The 17,589-nt window shown below is 37.7% G+C and overlaps 1 protein-coding gene across 2 annotated transcripts in view; it reads right to left on the reverse strand.

Moving 5' to 3' along the window:
- Positions 1–11,065, reverse strand: part of LOC308687460 (uncharacterized protein) — a 63,196-nt gene extending 52,131 nt beyond the window's left edge. For both annotated transcript variants that reach the window (XM_081360026.1, XM_081360025.1), the window contains exons 1-7: positions 10,986–11,065; positions 7,645–7,805; positions 7,367–7,482; positions 6,902–6,958; positions 4,289–4,302; positions 3,801–3,944; positions 3,621–3,721 (exon numbers count right to left, since the gene is read on the reverse strand). In XM_081360026.1, coding sequence (XP_081216152.1) covers positions 3,621–3,721; positions 3,801–3,944; positions 4,289–4,302; positions 6,902–6,958; positions 7,367–7,482; positions 7,645–7,805; positions 10,986–10,991 — 599 coding nt within the window. In that variant the 5' untranslated portion in view covers positions 10,992–11,065. The remainder of the gene's footprint in view (positions 1–3,620; positions 3,722–3,800; positions 3,945–4,288; positions 4,303–6,901; positions 6,959–7,366; positions 7,483–7,644; positions 7,806–10,985) is intronic.
- Positions 11,066–17,589: the final 6,524 nt, after the last annotated feature.

The following is a 17,589-nucleotide window of genomic DNA, read 5'->3' on the forward strand; positions in this document are numbered from 1 at the left end:
TCCCACAATGCATTGCGGCGTGACGCAACGATCCCGAGCTCTATTGCATGCAGAGGGAATGTGAAAGACAGCCGTTTATCCCGCCCCTCAGATTGAGCCGTGTCTATGGTGAGTTTCCAGACCTAACATCTTGATGTAGGTCTGGCTTGCCAGGCTAACCCTTTATATGAACAAACTACTAATCTATAAAACACAATCGGTCTTCCGACCTTTTACTATTGTGTTGATATGCGCGAGGGAGAGAGAGCAATACAGCGCTCGAGTTGTTTGAAGGCGGTGAGAGTGCGCCGAGCGCGGCCGGGGCTCTCTCACTCTTTGTTCTTATGTCCACTGATCTAAATAATTAGTTGTTATGACGACTTATTTGTTCCCTCGTTTTAATAAATCGTGGACACGTTGAACTAATTCCCTCTCTCATTTTGATTTAACAAATTACAACGTGGCCAAAAACAGTTTGATACTATTAATTAGTGAATGCTAAAGACCTATTTTTTGTGAATTGGTGAATATTCGGGTGAATTATTTCTTTGCCACGAATGAATAATAATGATTAAACTGTTTTTCTTACCTGTGAAGATAGCTCTTCAGTGAAGGCCGTCTATTCTCGTACACAGCAAAAACTCCAGTGTTAAATTAACACTCCTGGGAGTGTATATGAGTCCACTCTCAAAAGTGTAAAGTGTTAAAATATGAGTGTTAAATGAACACTCAAGAGTGTTAAAGTTATTGAGATAATTAAGTGATTAATTGAGTGATGATTGAGCATTATTGAAGACACCTGATGTTAACAAGCAGAATCACTGAAGGAGAAAATCACAAATTGTAAGCCACCGTTATGGCGATCAGTGTTTGCTTTAGTTGGGCTCTAGACCATTACATATTTACTTTAGATTTTGTTTGTCTGCTGTTATTGATTTATAACAGTAAGATGAACAAAGAAAAATGTGATCGGATGGTGTTGGTTATGTTTTGACATCATGTTGTGATCCGTAAAGCAAAACTTATTGAGATGGCTTAACTTGTTAATTACAGCAGCTCTGTGATTCTACATTATAATTTTCAGTATTTTTCTTATAATCCAAAACTATTTCATAACCATTGTTCTGATCAGAAGACTTTCAAATAAATTCATTTAGAAACACAGAAATCAATAATCAGCCTGTGAATCTCAACAATGGTGACAATAATAAAGCATGTTGCAGTGGCTGCCACCAATCACAACTCATTAATGGCTCCCATCATGCATTGCGGTATGAATAAATTATGATCTGAATTGTCTATGTAATTTACCTTTCCTAATTGAATATTCTGCTCGTCACCATTGTTGAGATGTATAGACTGAATCTTGACATCTGTATGTGCCTAAAAGAATGATTTTTTTTTTCAAAACAACTTTTAAGAAATCCTTTGTATTATTTCTAAAATTCTGGATATTTATGCAGATTCACAGTTATGCTGTAATCAACAACATAAATCTACATCAGAAATAAGGATCTTAATGAGTTCAGTGATCAAGTTCAAATGATGATTGTCATAATATAACCAACACCATCAGATCACTTTTTTTTCTATGTTCATCTGGCAGTTATAACTCAGATACAACAGCCAAACAAAAATTAATGTACACATATAATGGTCAAGAGCCCAACTAAAGCAACCACCCATCAGCATAACGGTGGCTTACAATTTGAGATTTTCTCCTTCAGTGATTCTGCTTGTTAACATCAGGTGTCTTCAATAATGCTCAATCATCACTAAATTAATCACTTAATTATCTCATTAACTTTAACACTCTTGAGTGTTCATTTAACACTCATATTTTAACACTTTACACTTTTGAGAGTGGACTCATATACACTCCCAGGAGTGTTAATTTAACACTGGAGTTTTTGCTGTGTACAGCTTTTTATTCCTTTTTTTTTTTTTTTGTGAATTGGTGAATATTCAGGTGAATTGTTTCGTGGCCACGAATTAATAATACCTCAGCACGTTTTACAAGACCCTTCTCGATCGCAGCGGCAACGAGCACTTTGATCACTTGATTTAAAAAACAAAACATCTCAGCGCTAGATCGCCTTAAAAAAATTAACGAAATGAATGCTCTGCTAGTTAACTGGAGATGTTTTGTTTATTTGTATTGGTATTCGTGCCGCGAGATGTTTCAAAAGTGGTGGGGACAATATCGACCTTAGAAAATAGTGGTGGGGACATGTCCCACCCGCAAATTACGCCTATCTCGGGGTTGCGGCGCGCACACTATGGTTAACTGAGTATTAACCGCTAAGGGCCTTGGTTAACGGTTAATGAAAAACTTGAAAACGTGCAGCCCTACTTCACATACTATGTATTGAGGATGAAACCAAAATATATATATATATATATATATATATATATATATAAATAAATACGCAAATAAATATAAGCAAATCCACAAAATTCTACATAGATAAATATATAAATAAACAAATATGCAAATATATACATAAATAAATACATAAATCCACACATTCCTGCATAAATAATTATATAAATAATTAAATGTGCGAGGAGATAAATAATTAAATAAATGAAACAAATGAAACAAAAAATTGTTAAAGGTAATACTAAAATGAAAGTTGTCTTTTTGTTTTACTTTAATTCGTTTATTCATTTTTCAATGTAGCTCTGTATTTATTTTTTCTTGGCGCAACATGCTAATCAGAGGGTGTCAATCAAACACCTTTGGCTGACACTGTTGAAAATAAAAGTATTCTATCTGCTGATTATATTCTCTTCAGAGTAGATGTATCTATACACGCTTTAGGTTAGTTAGAAGCTACATTTGATGTGGCTGTAGATTTGTATCCTGTAGACCAGGCATTCTCAACCCTGGTCCTCGAGGGCCACTGACCTGCAGAGTTTAGCTCTAACCCTAAATCAAACACACCTGAGCCAGCTAATTAAGCTAATTAAGCCTTTCAGGATTACTGGAAAGCTACAGGAAGGTGAGTTTGATCAAGGTTGGACCTAAACTCTGCAGGACAGTGGCCCTCGAGGACCAGGGTTGAGAACCCTTGCTGTAGACACTAAAAGAGGGCAGTAAAGTTTTTTTTAGGTTTAATATTCGCTGCATACAGTATATATTCACATATAATATAATATATGAATGTCCAAGTGCACAAACAAATGAACACCAATCAACATAATGGTGAGCTCAAACTAAAACATTTTAGGAAAATCAACATCAATTTATGTAGTCAGCTTATGTGATATTCTCTTAAAATTTTCAGTTGTTTGGACAATTTAACATTCAACATGACTTTGGGTAAGAGTGAATGCAAACAGAGAAAGATAACTGCAGAAGTGGAGGAAATGAGTGAAAAGTCTATAAAGAATTGCCCAGCCTCAAAAACTTTAGCTTGACAAAACGTCACTCAAACTAATTAATTACTTTTAACTCAGGCTTTCTGAGTAACCAAGGCATGTGAATAGTACAGATTACAAGATTTTTACAAATAAGTTAATACATTAAGTAAAGTTAATTAAAAGGGGTTAGTTGGAACAGCGGTTGGATTTTAGAGTGTACTTTGTCTCTAGCTGTTGAATAGTTGTTCAAACCATTTAAACAAAATACAGCTTACCGAGCCAGATAGTCCCATTTATCCACGTCAACGCCGTTGAGTTTATTCGCCACAATCTCATACAGGAAAGGCTTGTCTTTAATCCTCCCTTCCATTGGCCTCTGCAAGATGAAATATACCTTGATCATCTACTGTATTCTGATTTAAACTGGCTGAAAAAGCACACTAAACACATTTTACCTGAGTCCAATTTTCGCATCCGTTAATTAATTCCCCGATAAATTTGATGTCTTCATCTAGATTCAGTCCATATTGTTCCATCTCTTTGTCCAGTTTATTCTCCTCTCTCATGTGTTGAAACATTTTAATAGAGGCTTCCTCGTGCTTCAGAAGATGAACATAAATGCACATCAAAGTACAATTAAAGTGTACACACAAACTCTATAACCATGCTTAGAAGTCTTTATTCTAATGTTATTTTTCTTACAAGAGTATCTTAATGAACCACACAGGGACAATAATAGCCTAGTAATGATTTAAAAACAAATTTGAAAATAATATAATAATGTTGTGTATAGTCAATCATAATATAGACACAGCCAGTTTTACTCATTAAGAGATTTATTCATGAGGGAATAATTTGATTTTACAGTATACATGCTATGTAGCTTACATATTTTGTGTATCAGCATATATGTATAGCTGTACAGGAGAGTTATGATGCTTACCTTCCAAGGGGAATCTGAGAAATGAAAAGAGATTTTAGGTATTATGTAAGGCAGGTTTAATAAAGAACTTACGAACACCAACTCATTTAGTGAAGATGGTTTGACTGTCTCAGTCTCTCTCTCTCACACACACACACACACACACACACACACACACACACACACACACACACACACACACACACACACACACACACACACACACACACACACACACACACACACACACACACACACACACACACACACACACACACACAGCAAAATCCCCAGTGTTAAATTAACACTCCTCAGTGTTTATATGTGTCCACACTACAGGGTGTTAAAAATAAACACTGAAGCAGTGTTGAAGTTAATGAGTTAATTAAGTTAACACTGAAGCAGTGGTGAAGTTAATGAGATAATTAAGTTAACACTGAAGCAGTGTTGAAGTTAATGAGGTAATTAATTGATTAATTAAGTGATGATTGGCCATTAGTGGTGACACCTGATGATAACAAGCAGACTCACTGAAGGAAAGAGAAACAAGAACATAAAAAATAGAAACACAAGAACTACTGACTTCAAGCCATTATTGCACTTATTATTTTACCAGTTTGACTTTATTTCTGTCATACATCTACACACGGTCTTATTTAGATTTAACAGAAGTTTAGATGGTAATGTTTTATGGAATGTTTCGTTTCATGTCACCATTATGGTGGTCAGTGGTTGCTTTAGTTGGGCTTTTGACCCTTTACTTTTTAACATTAGTATTTCTCTGGCTGCTCCAACTCTGTGCTTATAGAGCATATGTGTTGTGGCAAAAGAAACTATGACTTTAGCTGTGTTTCCTGAAAACATCGCAAGCCTAATTTGATCGTACAGATCATTTGTTGAAGTTGTCTGCGATCAAGTTAAGTTTAAGATGCTTTTGGAAATGCAGCCCTGGTTATGTTTCAATGATGAAATTACTAGTAACTTGATTCAATGATATCAACCAGCATTATAAACTGATTATCTAATTGATTTATTAATTTTTCACTAAAGTAGTTACTTCCAACAATGTTTTAAAAATCTGATGGATTTAAAATCACACACAGACATCAAGAATCTACATATGAATCTCAACAATGGTGACAATCAAACAAATGCTGAGTGTTGCAATGCATGATGGGAGCCACCAATCAGAATGCATCAATGGCTGACATCATGCATTGCAGCATGAATAAATTATGCAGCTGAATTGTCCTGTAATTTTCATTGTTTTTTCTGTTGGCTTTTATTTTGCTATTGTTTTGCTCTGACTTTAGTAGCTTGTTTTGTGATGGTCAGAGTTGATCTGTTTGTCACTAGTTTGTTTATTGTCACCATTGTTGAGATTCATATGCTGATTCTTGATGTCTGTGTGTTTAAACACAATAACTTCTTTGCACAAATTATTTTCAAAATTTTTCATATTGCTGTTGGATCTCAAACTGTAGAATCTCAGAGCTACAATCACCAATACTAAAACGAGACATCAAGCATATAGTCAAAGATTTAGACACTGAATGACATCAGTGAATCAGGACACTACATGATAATATTTTTATCATCAAAACATACTGTGAGCAGGTCATGTTTTCTCTTGCAGTAACAAATGTGCTTTATAAACACAGAGTTGTAGCAACCAGAGAAAAACATATATTAAAAAATTAAAAGAGTCAAGAGCCCAACTAAAGAAAACACTGACCACCATTATGGTAACTTGAAAAGAAAAATTCCATAAAATATTACCGTCTAAACTTCTGTTGAATCTCAAGAACTTTTGTCGATGTATGACAGAAATAAAGTCAAACTGGTAATAATAAGTGCAACAATGTGTAATGACTCGAAGTCAGTAGTAGTTCTTGTGTTTCTCTTTTTTCTGTTTTTTCTCTTTCCTTCAGTGAGTCTGCTTGTTATCATCAGGTGTCACCACTAATGGCCAATCATCACTTAATTAATCACTTAATTATCTCATTAACTTCAACACTGCTTCGATGTTAACTTAATTATCTCATTAACTTCAACACTGCTTCAGTGTTAACTTTTAACACCCTGTAGTGTGGACACATATAAACACTGAGGAGTGTTAATTTAACACTGGGGATTTTGCTGTGCACACACACACACACACACACACACACACACACACACACAAACTGCTACAATGTTTAACTTATTTTTTAATTCTTGACAAAATAATTGTGATTTGTAAATAATGGATTATGTTATTATGACATAATGTGATGCGATTTTGAAATTTTAATGATGCTAATGTTTTATATGTATAATAAAAAAGTTATTTTAGCATATATAGTGTCATGATTCTGTATTTGCCTTGCATGTGGTTTAGCTGTAAAGGCTTTTATTTACTGTAAACATTCATTGGCTTTAACAAGTATTATTATAATTGTAATGCAGTAAAGCAGTTCAAGGATGCAGGCTGCTGTTAAAACCCGAAGAAGAAGAAGAAGAAGAAGAAGAAGAAGAAGAAGAAGAAGAAGAAGAAGAAGCAGAAGAAGAAGAAGAAGAAGAAGAAGAAGAAGAATTATTTATTGCTTTCATACACAGCTGAAATGACTGATGTGAAAAACCTCAGATACTCACCAGGCTGGACTTCAGGAATGAACATGCCATCAAACAAATGAGAGAACGGACCATGACCTGAAACGACAAAAAGGTTATGAGTTTTAAATTACTTTTCAATTTTAACTTAAATAATTTAATAATATATTTTTTTTTTCATATATTGACTATGAGACTATGAGAAATTATGCTTAGTTTTGCTGTGTATTTGGGGTGTATGAAAAACTTTAATGTTGGAAACTTCTCTCAAACAAATAAGAGAACAAACTGAAAAGACATAATGGTACTTTTTAAACCACTTTCTAGGTATAACTCCAGGGTGTCCATAGCACTTTATGGCATGAAAATCATTTCTCATTTAAATACACATTACTTTTTTTTTGTTTAAAACAACATATATAGCAATATCAATGAAATACACACCTGTCTGTGCTTGATTTCTTCAAAGATTTTTGGAGTAAATATGCAAATGTTTGTGCGACTCACCCATGTCATGACACAGAGCTGCGATCTGAACACACAGGAAATCCTGTTTGGTAATGTTGAGTTCAGGCTGATTCTCATCAAGACTTCTGAGAAGACGTCCTGCTAAATACGCCACACTAACACACACACACACACACACACACACACACACACACACACACACACACACACACACACACACACACACACACAAACACACACACACTAAAGTCACTCTCTTTCAAGGAAGAACAATGCAAAGGTTCAGACTCGAAAAAGAGTTAAAAAAGAAAGATTACCCAATGGAGTGTTCGAAGCGGGTGTGAGTGGCTCCCGGATACACCAGATATTTTGTTCCCAGTTGTTTGATGTGTCGGAGTCTCTGAAACTGAGGAGTGTCGATGATCTTCACCAGCAGGGGGTGCAGCGCAATCTGACCATGAATGGGGTCATTGAAGATCTACAGGATAGGAAATATTATTATTTATTTGTTTGTTTGTTTATTTATTTATTCATTTATTTATATATATAAAAAAAACTGATCTAAAGAAAATGGTCATAAGAAGAGAGCAAACACAACATCCATAAAATAGCTAAATGTGACATTTATCATGGACGTGTTTGTTATGAGTTTATTTTAATGTTTTAATAAATCCTTAGCCAACTGATTGAAATTACTGTTTAAAATATTTATCTTGAAACATCATGCACAGCAAAATCCCCAGTGTTAAATTAACACTGTTCAGTGTTTATAGTCCACACTCAGAGTGTTATAAGTAACACTAAAGCAGTGTTAAAGTGGTGGTATAATGCCCTTTTCACAAGATGTAAAATAAGTCTCTGATGTCCCACAGATATTTTTATATAGCATGTTAAAATTGTCCATTTTTGAGGGTGAGCAAAAACCCACAGAGTTTTGTGTCTGTTCCTTTAAATGCAAATGAGCTGCTTCTCCCAGCACAGTGGGCGGAGCTACAACAGCTTCCACTCATACAAACATGCACTGAAAAATTCAAAAACTTTTAGCCTTTTATGTTCAAATCGGATTCAGACAATGATGGAGAGACTCAAGAAGTGACAACATGTAAAATGTAACAGGACATTTCTGAATGGTTAGTTGATGAATTTATGTAGCTCATTTGTAGTTATCTTCTAGTCATTGATTAGCATATTCTGTCATGATAATCTATAAATCGTGTTCCGGGGGCGGGTTTATGTAAATTCTAGGGTTGGTGATGTCACTAACCCGGGAGGAATGTGGTGTAGTCTCTATCAGCTGTTTGTTGTAGTCCTTAAAAAGTGATTTCTTTAAAAGCAAATATCTCCCTTTGCTTTGAACTTTGAGCATTACAACTTTGCAGATGTTGTATATGCTCAAACAGCAACATTACACACTAACTAAAGTTAAAAAAGTGAAATCATAATCAACCACCTCTTTACAGTGTTTGCTTTATCTCTTGACCTTTAATTTTTCATCATCATTTGACTTGTAACAATGAACACAGCCTAATTTCTGAGTTAGGTTTACTTTTTTGATTATAGCTAGAGGTGGGCGGATCGATCCTAAAATATCGATACTTCGATACTGACGTGGTATCGAAAAGGATCGATCCTCACATAAAAATATCGATCCAAATGTGTGTTTTTTTAACCAGTAATTTTTATTAATTTAGCACGCAATTCAGTGCGTAAAATAAGCTTCTAAGTGGAAAAATAAGCGAATGTTAGCGGATAATTGTGTAGGATATAACTTTTTCTCCTAGTCATCTGGATACAAGACGAAACCAATCAATCACAGAGAGCGTTCGATGCTGGTGCTTCACTGAGCTCACAGGCACGTTTGGGAAACGAAGCCTTGCTTAGATGACAGAAACAATCGGGAGTTATTTTGCAATAAACAAAGCAAAAGTGTACATAACGATTCAAAATGTTGAGGACAGTAAGATTTTTTTTAATGAAATTAATATTTTTATTCAACAAGGATCGATGCATTAAACTGATCAAAAGTGACAGTCAAGGGTTTTTCACTGTTAAAAAAATCTACTTCATATAAATGCTGTTCTTTCAACTTGGTTCATCAAATAATTCTGCATCATGGTTTCCACAAAAAAAATATAAAACTGTTTTCAACATTGATAATAATAAGAAATGTTTTCTGAGCTGTAAATCAGCATATTAAAATTAATTATCATCATAACTGGAGTAATGATGCCGAAAATTACACTTTGATCAATTGAATAAATTACAGTTTAGTATGACATAGAAAACAGATAGCCTATGTTAAATTGTAATATTACAGTTTTTACTGTATTTTTGATCAAATAAACGCAGAAGAGAATTAAAAATCTTACAGACCCCAAACTTTTGAACAGTAGGCTAGTGTACAATAGTACTTTTACTATAATTAGGGTAGTTTTGTAAAAGTCACTGACTAATAATTACAGGCGAGTTGAGAGCACAAATCACAAAATATTTAGTAGTCATGAAAACGTTTTCAGATTTAGCATATTAATGATGCATTCACCTCATAAATCATGACACACTGCTCTAGCACAGGAAAGTGCATACAAGTTCAAGTGCATGCTTTTAAAATTAAAAAGTATTGGTATCGGTATCGATATCGGCGATACTGGCCCTGTATTTACTTGGTATCGGATCGATACCAAAATTTGGAGTATCGCCCACCTCTAATTATAGCAGTACTGGCCTTGTACATTATTATATTTTTAGTCTTTTCAATGAAATCAAAATGACTTTGTAATACTTGTTTTGATACAACAACAAAAAAAGTTTAATCTTTTAAGTAGGCACACACAGACAAAGAATTAGCGCATGAATCTCAGCAATGGTGACAAACAGCATATTCAGATAAACATCAACTCTGAACATAAGCTCATTATTTATTCATGCAGCAATGCATGATGGGAGCCATGAATGCACTGCAACATGCTTTATAATTGTCACCATTGTTGAGTTTCACAGGCTGATTCTTGACGTCTGTGTCAATTATTTTTTTTTTTTTTTTTTTTTTGTCTAAGAACAACTTTCACGATATCTTTTGGATTATATTTACTTTTAAAAATGCTGTTCATGGATAGTGTTGCTATAATTAATTAAGTAAAGTTAACTTAATATTTTGGCTCTATATGAGTTCAGTGATTCAGGATAAGTGATTGTTTAATAATGATTATGTTAGAACACAACCAACACATCACCTATTCTCTTTGTTCATCTGGCTGTTATAACTCAGTTAGAGTAAATAAAGTCTAAAAATGAAAGGGTCAAGAGCCCAGCTAAAGCAGACACTGGTCTTCAAACATCAGGTGTCTTCAATAATGGTCAATCATCACTAAATTAATCACTTAATTATCTCATTAACTTTAACACTGCTTCAGTGTTACTTACAGTATAACACTCTGAGTGTGGACTCATATAAACACTGAGAGTGTTAATTTAACACTGGGGATTTTGCTGTGTAGGCTATCAAATATGTGCATATTCAGCCCATGACATCAATATCACTCCAGCCAGACAGCCCTGCTCTTAAACACCACATATTCATATGACTAGTGACATTTAGGCTAAATTTACTACAGTATATCCAGGAAACGTTCTCCTCTCCTATAGATGCATCTCTTACCTTCATGATGTCCTTTGAAAAGTCTAGGGAATTTTTCTGTGTGATGTTTAGCAAATCCTCAGCGATTTTTGTCTTGCTTTTCTCTGCGGAGAGACATTTTGTCTTTTTAGAAATTCTTTCATAGAAATATTTAGTGTCGGCTTAAAAAGGCAGTAGCCTTAACAATAAGAAAATATTAGTGAGGGTTCACAAGTGATAGTTTTAAAAAATTGTAGAATGGCCGAGAAAGGTTTACATATGTTCATTTCAGTCTGAGAACGGATTTTATGTAAATACACTTTCTTAAGTTTAGTCTAAATACTGGGATAATTTATTAAAATATATAAAATATTACTGTGACTCTTTTCCCTCCATCATAAATGAGTTTGTCACAGAGCGTCAGACGAAACACAATAAACGCTGTCATGTTCTCTTGTGTTCGGATGCTGGTGTTTGGGAATACAATCGTGTGAGACGCTTCTGGAGGGAATTAAACCAAATCATTCTGAACACAGACTTCAAGAAACACCAGACCAGACCCTGAGAAGACAGGATCTTGCTGGAAATTACTCACCATTTGAGACAAAAGTCTCACCTCAGAATACATCTCTTTCCCTCATCCCCCACTCCTTCTCTCCCATGTGAAGATCACCAAAAACTCACCCAAGAATATAAATGGTTTAATGTGAATGATTATCATCGAGTATTATACATGTTTAGTATCATTTGAAATGTCTCAGTGTGACTGGTACAAATGTCTCATTTCCAAATAAGTAAAACAAAAGGTAATAAGGTTTTTAGGAGTTTAGAGATAGCTGACACACAAAGGAAGGTGGTCTCCTGGCAAATGGTCTCCTACCCCCAAAAGCAGTAACCTCTGAACGCAAATTTCCATTGTTAGCACATGTTTCCATGTGAAAGAGGTTCTGTCTATATAATGGAATGCAGCAAAGGGCTGGGGGCCTTTTTGTAACTCAAGTTGGCCCCTGATGCTAAGAGTGACTCTTACTTAAGAGTAAACTCTTAGCATCATGTATCTTAATGTTGGGCTTGCATCTCTTCTCTTTATTCCAGAGCATTTGATGTTTTGTATCGATTATCTTAGAATTGATTATGAAATTGGCATGATACATTTGCATGACATAATAAATTGATACATTTGATTGTACGTACGGTAACACTTTATAATAACTGCACGCTATTAATCATTAGTTAAGCATTACTAAACAGTTAATTCATCATTTACAAAGCATTAATAGACATTAATAAGCAGTTTATAAATACAGCTATAAATGCTATATTCTTGATTTATAAGCATATCTATAATGTGTTTAATAATTGTATTTTGATACTTTATTAATGATCAATTTATCATTTCTAAATGAACTATAGCATTATTTACAAACCAGTTACATTATTTACCATTATTTACAAACCAGGTGTTGTCATTGATTAATAAGATCACTTAGAAAGTGTAAGTAAATGTAGTAGATTCAGGTTGTTATAAAGCATTTAGTAGTGGTCAGTTAACTATTTTTGTGAGCTCATCTAAAGTGAGGACTATTTATGCTTTGTAAAGCGTTTAAAAAGGAGATTTAAAGACTCATTGATCTTCTAAACAGAAAAATGAAACAAACACAACACAGTGATACAGAACATAGAAATATTAACAGTCTTTAAATCTCCTTTATAAATGTTTTACAAAGCATAACTAGTCCTCACTTTAGATCATAAATAAAGTATGAAAATACAATTATTAAACACATTATAGATATGCTTATAAATCAAGAACAAAGCATTTATAACTGTATTTATAAATGACAAATTGACTGTTTACTAATGCTTAACTAATGATTAATAGCATGCAGTTATTATAAAGTGTTACCGATTATTCTAACTGACTTTGACATTATTTTCATTAAAGAGTTAAAAGGAATAGTCAAAGATTCGCTCACATTTAATGATGCACAGATATCATTCAAACTTTTTCATGTATGGAGTCAGATGAAATAACTGTCACAGTGTCTGGTTTATGTTCCTTGGGTCACCACTAGATGTCCTCCTTCCCCACGGTGTCCATCACACTCTTGAACTACATCCCCCATGATCCTTGTCTTTTCATTGCACTCAGCTGCCCCTTATCACTGATCATTGCACTCAGCCTGTTCCCCATTAGCATTGTTATTTCCCTGTGTATTTATACCCTGTCTGTTTTAGTATGTGTCACGGAGTCCTTGCATTTATCACGCCACTTCAGTGTCCTGTTCTTGCCTGTTCTTGTCTTGTGTTTTGGATTGCTCTATTTGGAATTTGACCTATGCCTGGACTTGACCATTGATTTGGATTACCCTCAAATAAATATTACTCACTGCAAATTGGATCTCTCTGTTTCCCTGTGTGGATCGTGACAGAAGGACTCCGTCATATACAGGATCCAGCGGTATGTACACCAACTTCTCCTCCCCAGCCACGGAGCGGGAGAGGAGAGATATGTTTGAGGGAACCCGGTTGGTCATATTTCGCGGGACCCGTGGAGGCCGCAGTAGAGGAGGTGGTCGAGAGGAGTCCCAACACCACTCTCCACCATGGCCCCTCTTCGACTCTGGGTTGGTGAGATCCAGCCCAGAGCCCCATCTGCCACTGATTGCGCCCAGCTCAGAACCAGCACATTGCCATCAGAAACAGAGGAGGAGAAGGAAGACCTCCTCCGTGACTGTTCCGGTGGTCCCTGTTCCGGTGGTCCCAGTTCCGGTGGTCCCAGTTCAAGTGATCCCGAGTCCGGTGGTCCCAGTTCTGGTGGTCCCAGTCTCGGAAATCCCCGTGCAGTCTGAGATAGACAAGGCAGCTGAAACTCTGTTGGAGTACTTTGAAAGACTATATAAGATCCTGGAGAATGCCAAGAGTGTTCACGTCATGTCTGCCCAGCCAGAGACTATTCATGTCACATCTGCCGAGCCTGTGTCTTCGGACAAGATGGCCGCTACAGAGACTGTTCACGTCACGTCTGCCGAGCCTGTGTCTTCGGACAAGATGGCCGCCGCCGAGAGTGTTCACGTCACGTCTGCCGAGCCTGTGTCTTCGGACAAGATGGCCGCCGCCGAGAGTGTTCACGTCACGTCTGCCGAGCCTGTGTCCCCTGACAAGATGGCCGCCGTCGAGCCTGTGTCTGTTCCTGAGCCGGTGGTGTCTGTTCCTGAGCCAGTGGTGCCAGTTCCGGTGGTGCCAGTTCCGGTGGTGCCAGTTCCGGTGGTGCCAGTTCCGGTGGTGCCAGTTCCGGTGGTGCCAGTTCCGGTGGTGCCAGTTCCAGTGCCTGAGCCGGTGGTGCCAGTTCCAGTGCCAGTTCCGGTGGTGCCAGTTCCAGTGCCAGTTCCAGTGCCTCAGCCGTTGGTGCCAGTTCCAGTGCCAGTTCCGGTGGTGCCAGTTCCGGTGGTGCCGGTTCCAGTGGTGCCAGTTCCAGTGCCGGAGCCGGTGGTGCCAGTTCCAGTGCCGCCAGTTCCATTCTCCGCCCTGGCCGCCCGAGGGACATTCTCCGCCCTGGCCGCCCGAGGGACATTCTCCGCCCTGGCCGCCCGAGGGAGAGTCTCCGCCCTGGCCGCCCGAGGGAAAGTCTCCGCCCTGGCCGCCCGAGGGAAGTTCTCCGCCGTGGCCGCCCGAGGGGTCTTCACCGCCGTGGCCGCCCGAGGGAAGTTCTCCGCCGTGGCCGCCCGAGGGAAAGTTTCCGCCCTGGCCGCCCGAGGGGTCGTCTCCGCCCTGGCCGCCCGAGGGGTCGTCTCCGCCCTGGCCGCCCGAGGGGTCGTCTCCGCCCTGGCCGCCCGAGGGGTCGTCTCCGCCCTGGCCGCCCGAGGGGTCGTCTCCGCCCTGGCCGCCCGAGGGGTCGTCCCTGCCCTGGCCGCCCGAGGAAAAGTCTCCGCCCTGGCCGCCCGAGGGGTCTTCACCGCCGTGGCCGCCCGAGTGGTCGTCTGCTTCGCCTGGGCCGCCCGATGAGCTGTCTGCTTCGTCCTGGCCGCCGGCTAAGCTATCACCCCCTGTTCCTGTTCCCCTCCATGGACCTGGCCCCCCATCCCACCCCCTGATCCTCCACCGTTCCACCTCCCTCCTTGACTCTGGTTTTGTTTGTGTTTGTGGGTCTTGGAGCGTCTGGTAGCCGCTCCGTAGAGGGGGGGTTATGTCACAGTGTCTGGTTTATGTTCCTTGGGTCACCACTAGATGTCCTCCTTCCCCACGGTGTCCATCACACTCTTGAACTACATCCCCCATGATCCTTGTCTTTTCATTGCACTCAGCTGCCCCTTATCACTGATCATTGCACTCAGCCTGTTCCCCATTAGCATTGTTATTTCCCTGTGTATTTATACCCTGTCTGTTTTAGTATGTGTCACGGAGTCCTTGCATTTATCACGCCACTTCAGTGTCCTGTTCTTGCCTGTTCTTGTCTTGTGTTTTGGATTGCTCTATTTGGAATTTGACCTATGCCTGGACTTGACCATTGATTTGGATTACCCTCAAATAAATATTACTCACTGCAAATTGGATCTCTCTGTTTCCCTGTGTGGATCGTGACAATAACGAGATACTACGTATTCAAATGTATTGCATTTAATCAAAAAAATACTTTGCATCGAAAAAAGACAGTAACACTTAGAGACCTTCTGCACTGGTCAGATGCCGGTTTTGGGCCGATCGAGCGCGAGCTTACAGAAGTCAATGGTGCCCCAAAACTGTTTGGTTTCAAACATTCTTTAAAAAATCTTTCTTTGTGCTTAGCAAATCAAAGAAATTTATAGATGTTTGGAACAACTTGAGGGTGAAAAATTGATGACAGAATTTTCATTATTGGGTGAAATATAACTTTAACTAGGGAATAATGGGACAAAAAAGTTTACTAGCCCTGGTCTTCAAACTGGGTTATACAGATTGTGAATTGAAAACTTACAATAAATATTTATAATTTAATAGGTAACCATTTATTACATTCTTATGTTTTGCTAAAATGTCATTTGTAAATAGAAATAAAAAAGTGTAAATTTCATCAAGTGAAAACATTACCTGAAAGAATGTCCTCAACATCTGTTGTATCTTCAGACATTCTCACGTTCCCTCAATGACCTGTTGTCTTCTTTGTTGTTGCAAAAGAGGATGATGATAATGAGCATCTGTAGAACTGCGTAGAGATTTTATAGAGTCACAGACTCAACCCACTACATTACAGCGTGCTATCAGGAAGCTTCTTGTCAGTAAAATGTGAGGGTGTGTCAGAAAGTTTTGATAATGTGCTTTAGATATTTGAGTAAAGGTGAAGAACCGTCTTTGACACAATAGGAAATGTACTTAAGCATGGGGCTCGCCTTTGTTTTCAATAAAAAAAAATAAAAAAATATGCAGGGTTTTTCTTTATGAACTTTTGCTACAGAGACCATAATGTGAATTCATAATGTTGAGATCAGAATATTTCCCAGACTTGCTGGTTGGAAACTCCCTTGTTCAGTATTCAGGGCATTGATGAGGGAATCATTTTAAGAGCTAAATCTCAAATGCTCAATCCCTAATAAAAATGCCACAATGTACAGCAAAAAAAAAAAAAAAAAAACATCAACTTATAAAACTGCAGAGAACAGCGACCTGATTAGTGCTTTGAAAAATATAAAGGGCAAGAAAGAAACATTAACAAGCTTGGGGTTTTAACATGCAAAAAGTGGATTTTTTAATAGGATCAACCACAGTTATCTTATTTGCTGCTGTAGATTCCCTAGCGTTGCAAGTGTCTGGTATTTGCACACAATTATTGTAAACAGTCACAAACAATATTCACTTTACTGTTTAGACGTTCATTATCTACAAGAATAATAGGTACTGGTTTAGATATGTTCACGTTCACAGGTTTTTCAGAGTTATGTTATGTTTTGTCTGAGTTATTGTTCAATTGCTGGTTTTCCTTTGACCCACATTGTCCCATGTGTTAATTGGTATGATGACATTATATTAGTCTCCTCGTTAATCAGCTCCTCAGTTCCTTTGTGTCCTCATGTATTTAAGACTTAAGTTTCAGTTTGTTCATTGTTCTGTATTGTTTTGTGTTGATGTTTATGTGGTTATATCTCCTAGTTATTCCCCAGGGAACGCATTACAGAAAGACCCTAACTTTAGATTCATATTTTATCTGTTTGGTAACCATGGCAATTTCAGTTAGGACCTAGGATTTCTTAAGTGCATAATCTTATCTTAACTAAGGATAGGGAAAGGGTATTAAATAAATATCATAACTCCACAAAAAAATCCTAAAACTGTCTGGACAACCCCAATGGTGTCAGGGTGCCAGGGTCTTCATAAAAGATGTTCATTCTTCTATCCTGCTTCAGTTACAAATTAGCGGGGATCAATAACAAACTGGCTTATCCACCTGGTGCACTATTGGTGGGTTTAATCCAATCCAATTCCTTTTAACCTCTCAACGATGCTCAACGGCTTCTTTAGCTTAGCAAACAAATCACTCGAGTGGGTGTAAATACCACTCACTTTCATGAAATCGCTCGAGTGGGTGTAAATACCACTCACTTTCATGTTTTTTTTTTTTTTTGCACAACCTGCAAAAATTGCTCGATGCCATTACTGCTTCTGCAAACCGCTG

The sequence above is a fragment of the Scardinius erythrophthalmus genome (genome assembly GCF_964197995.2).
Source record: "Scardinius erythrophthalmus genome assembly, chromosome: 3".
Taxonomy (NCBI): domain Eukaryota; kingdom Metazoa; phylum Chordata; class Actinopteri; order Cypriniformes; family Leuciscidae; genus Scardinius; species Scardinius erythrophthalmus.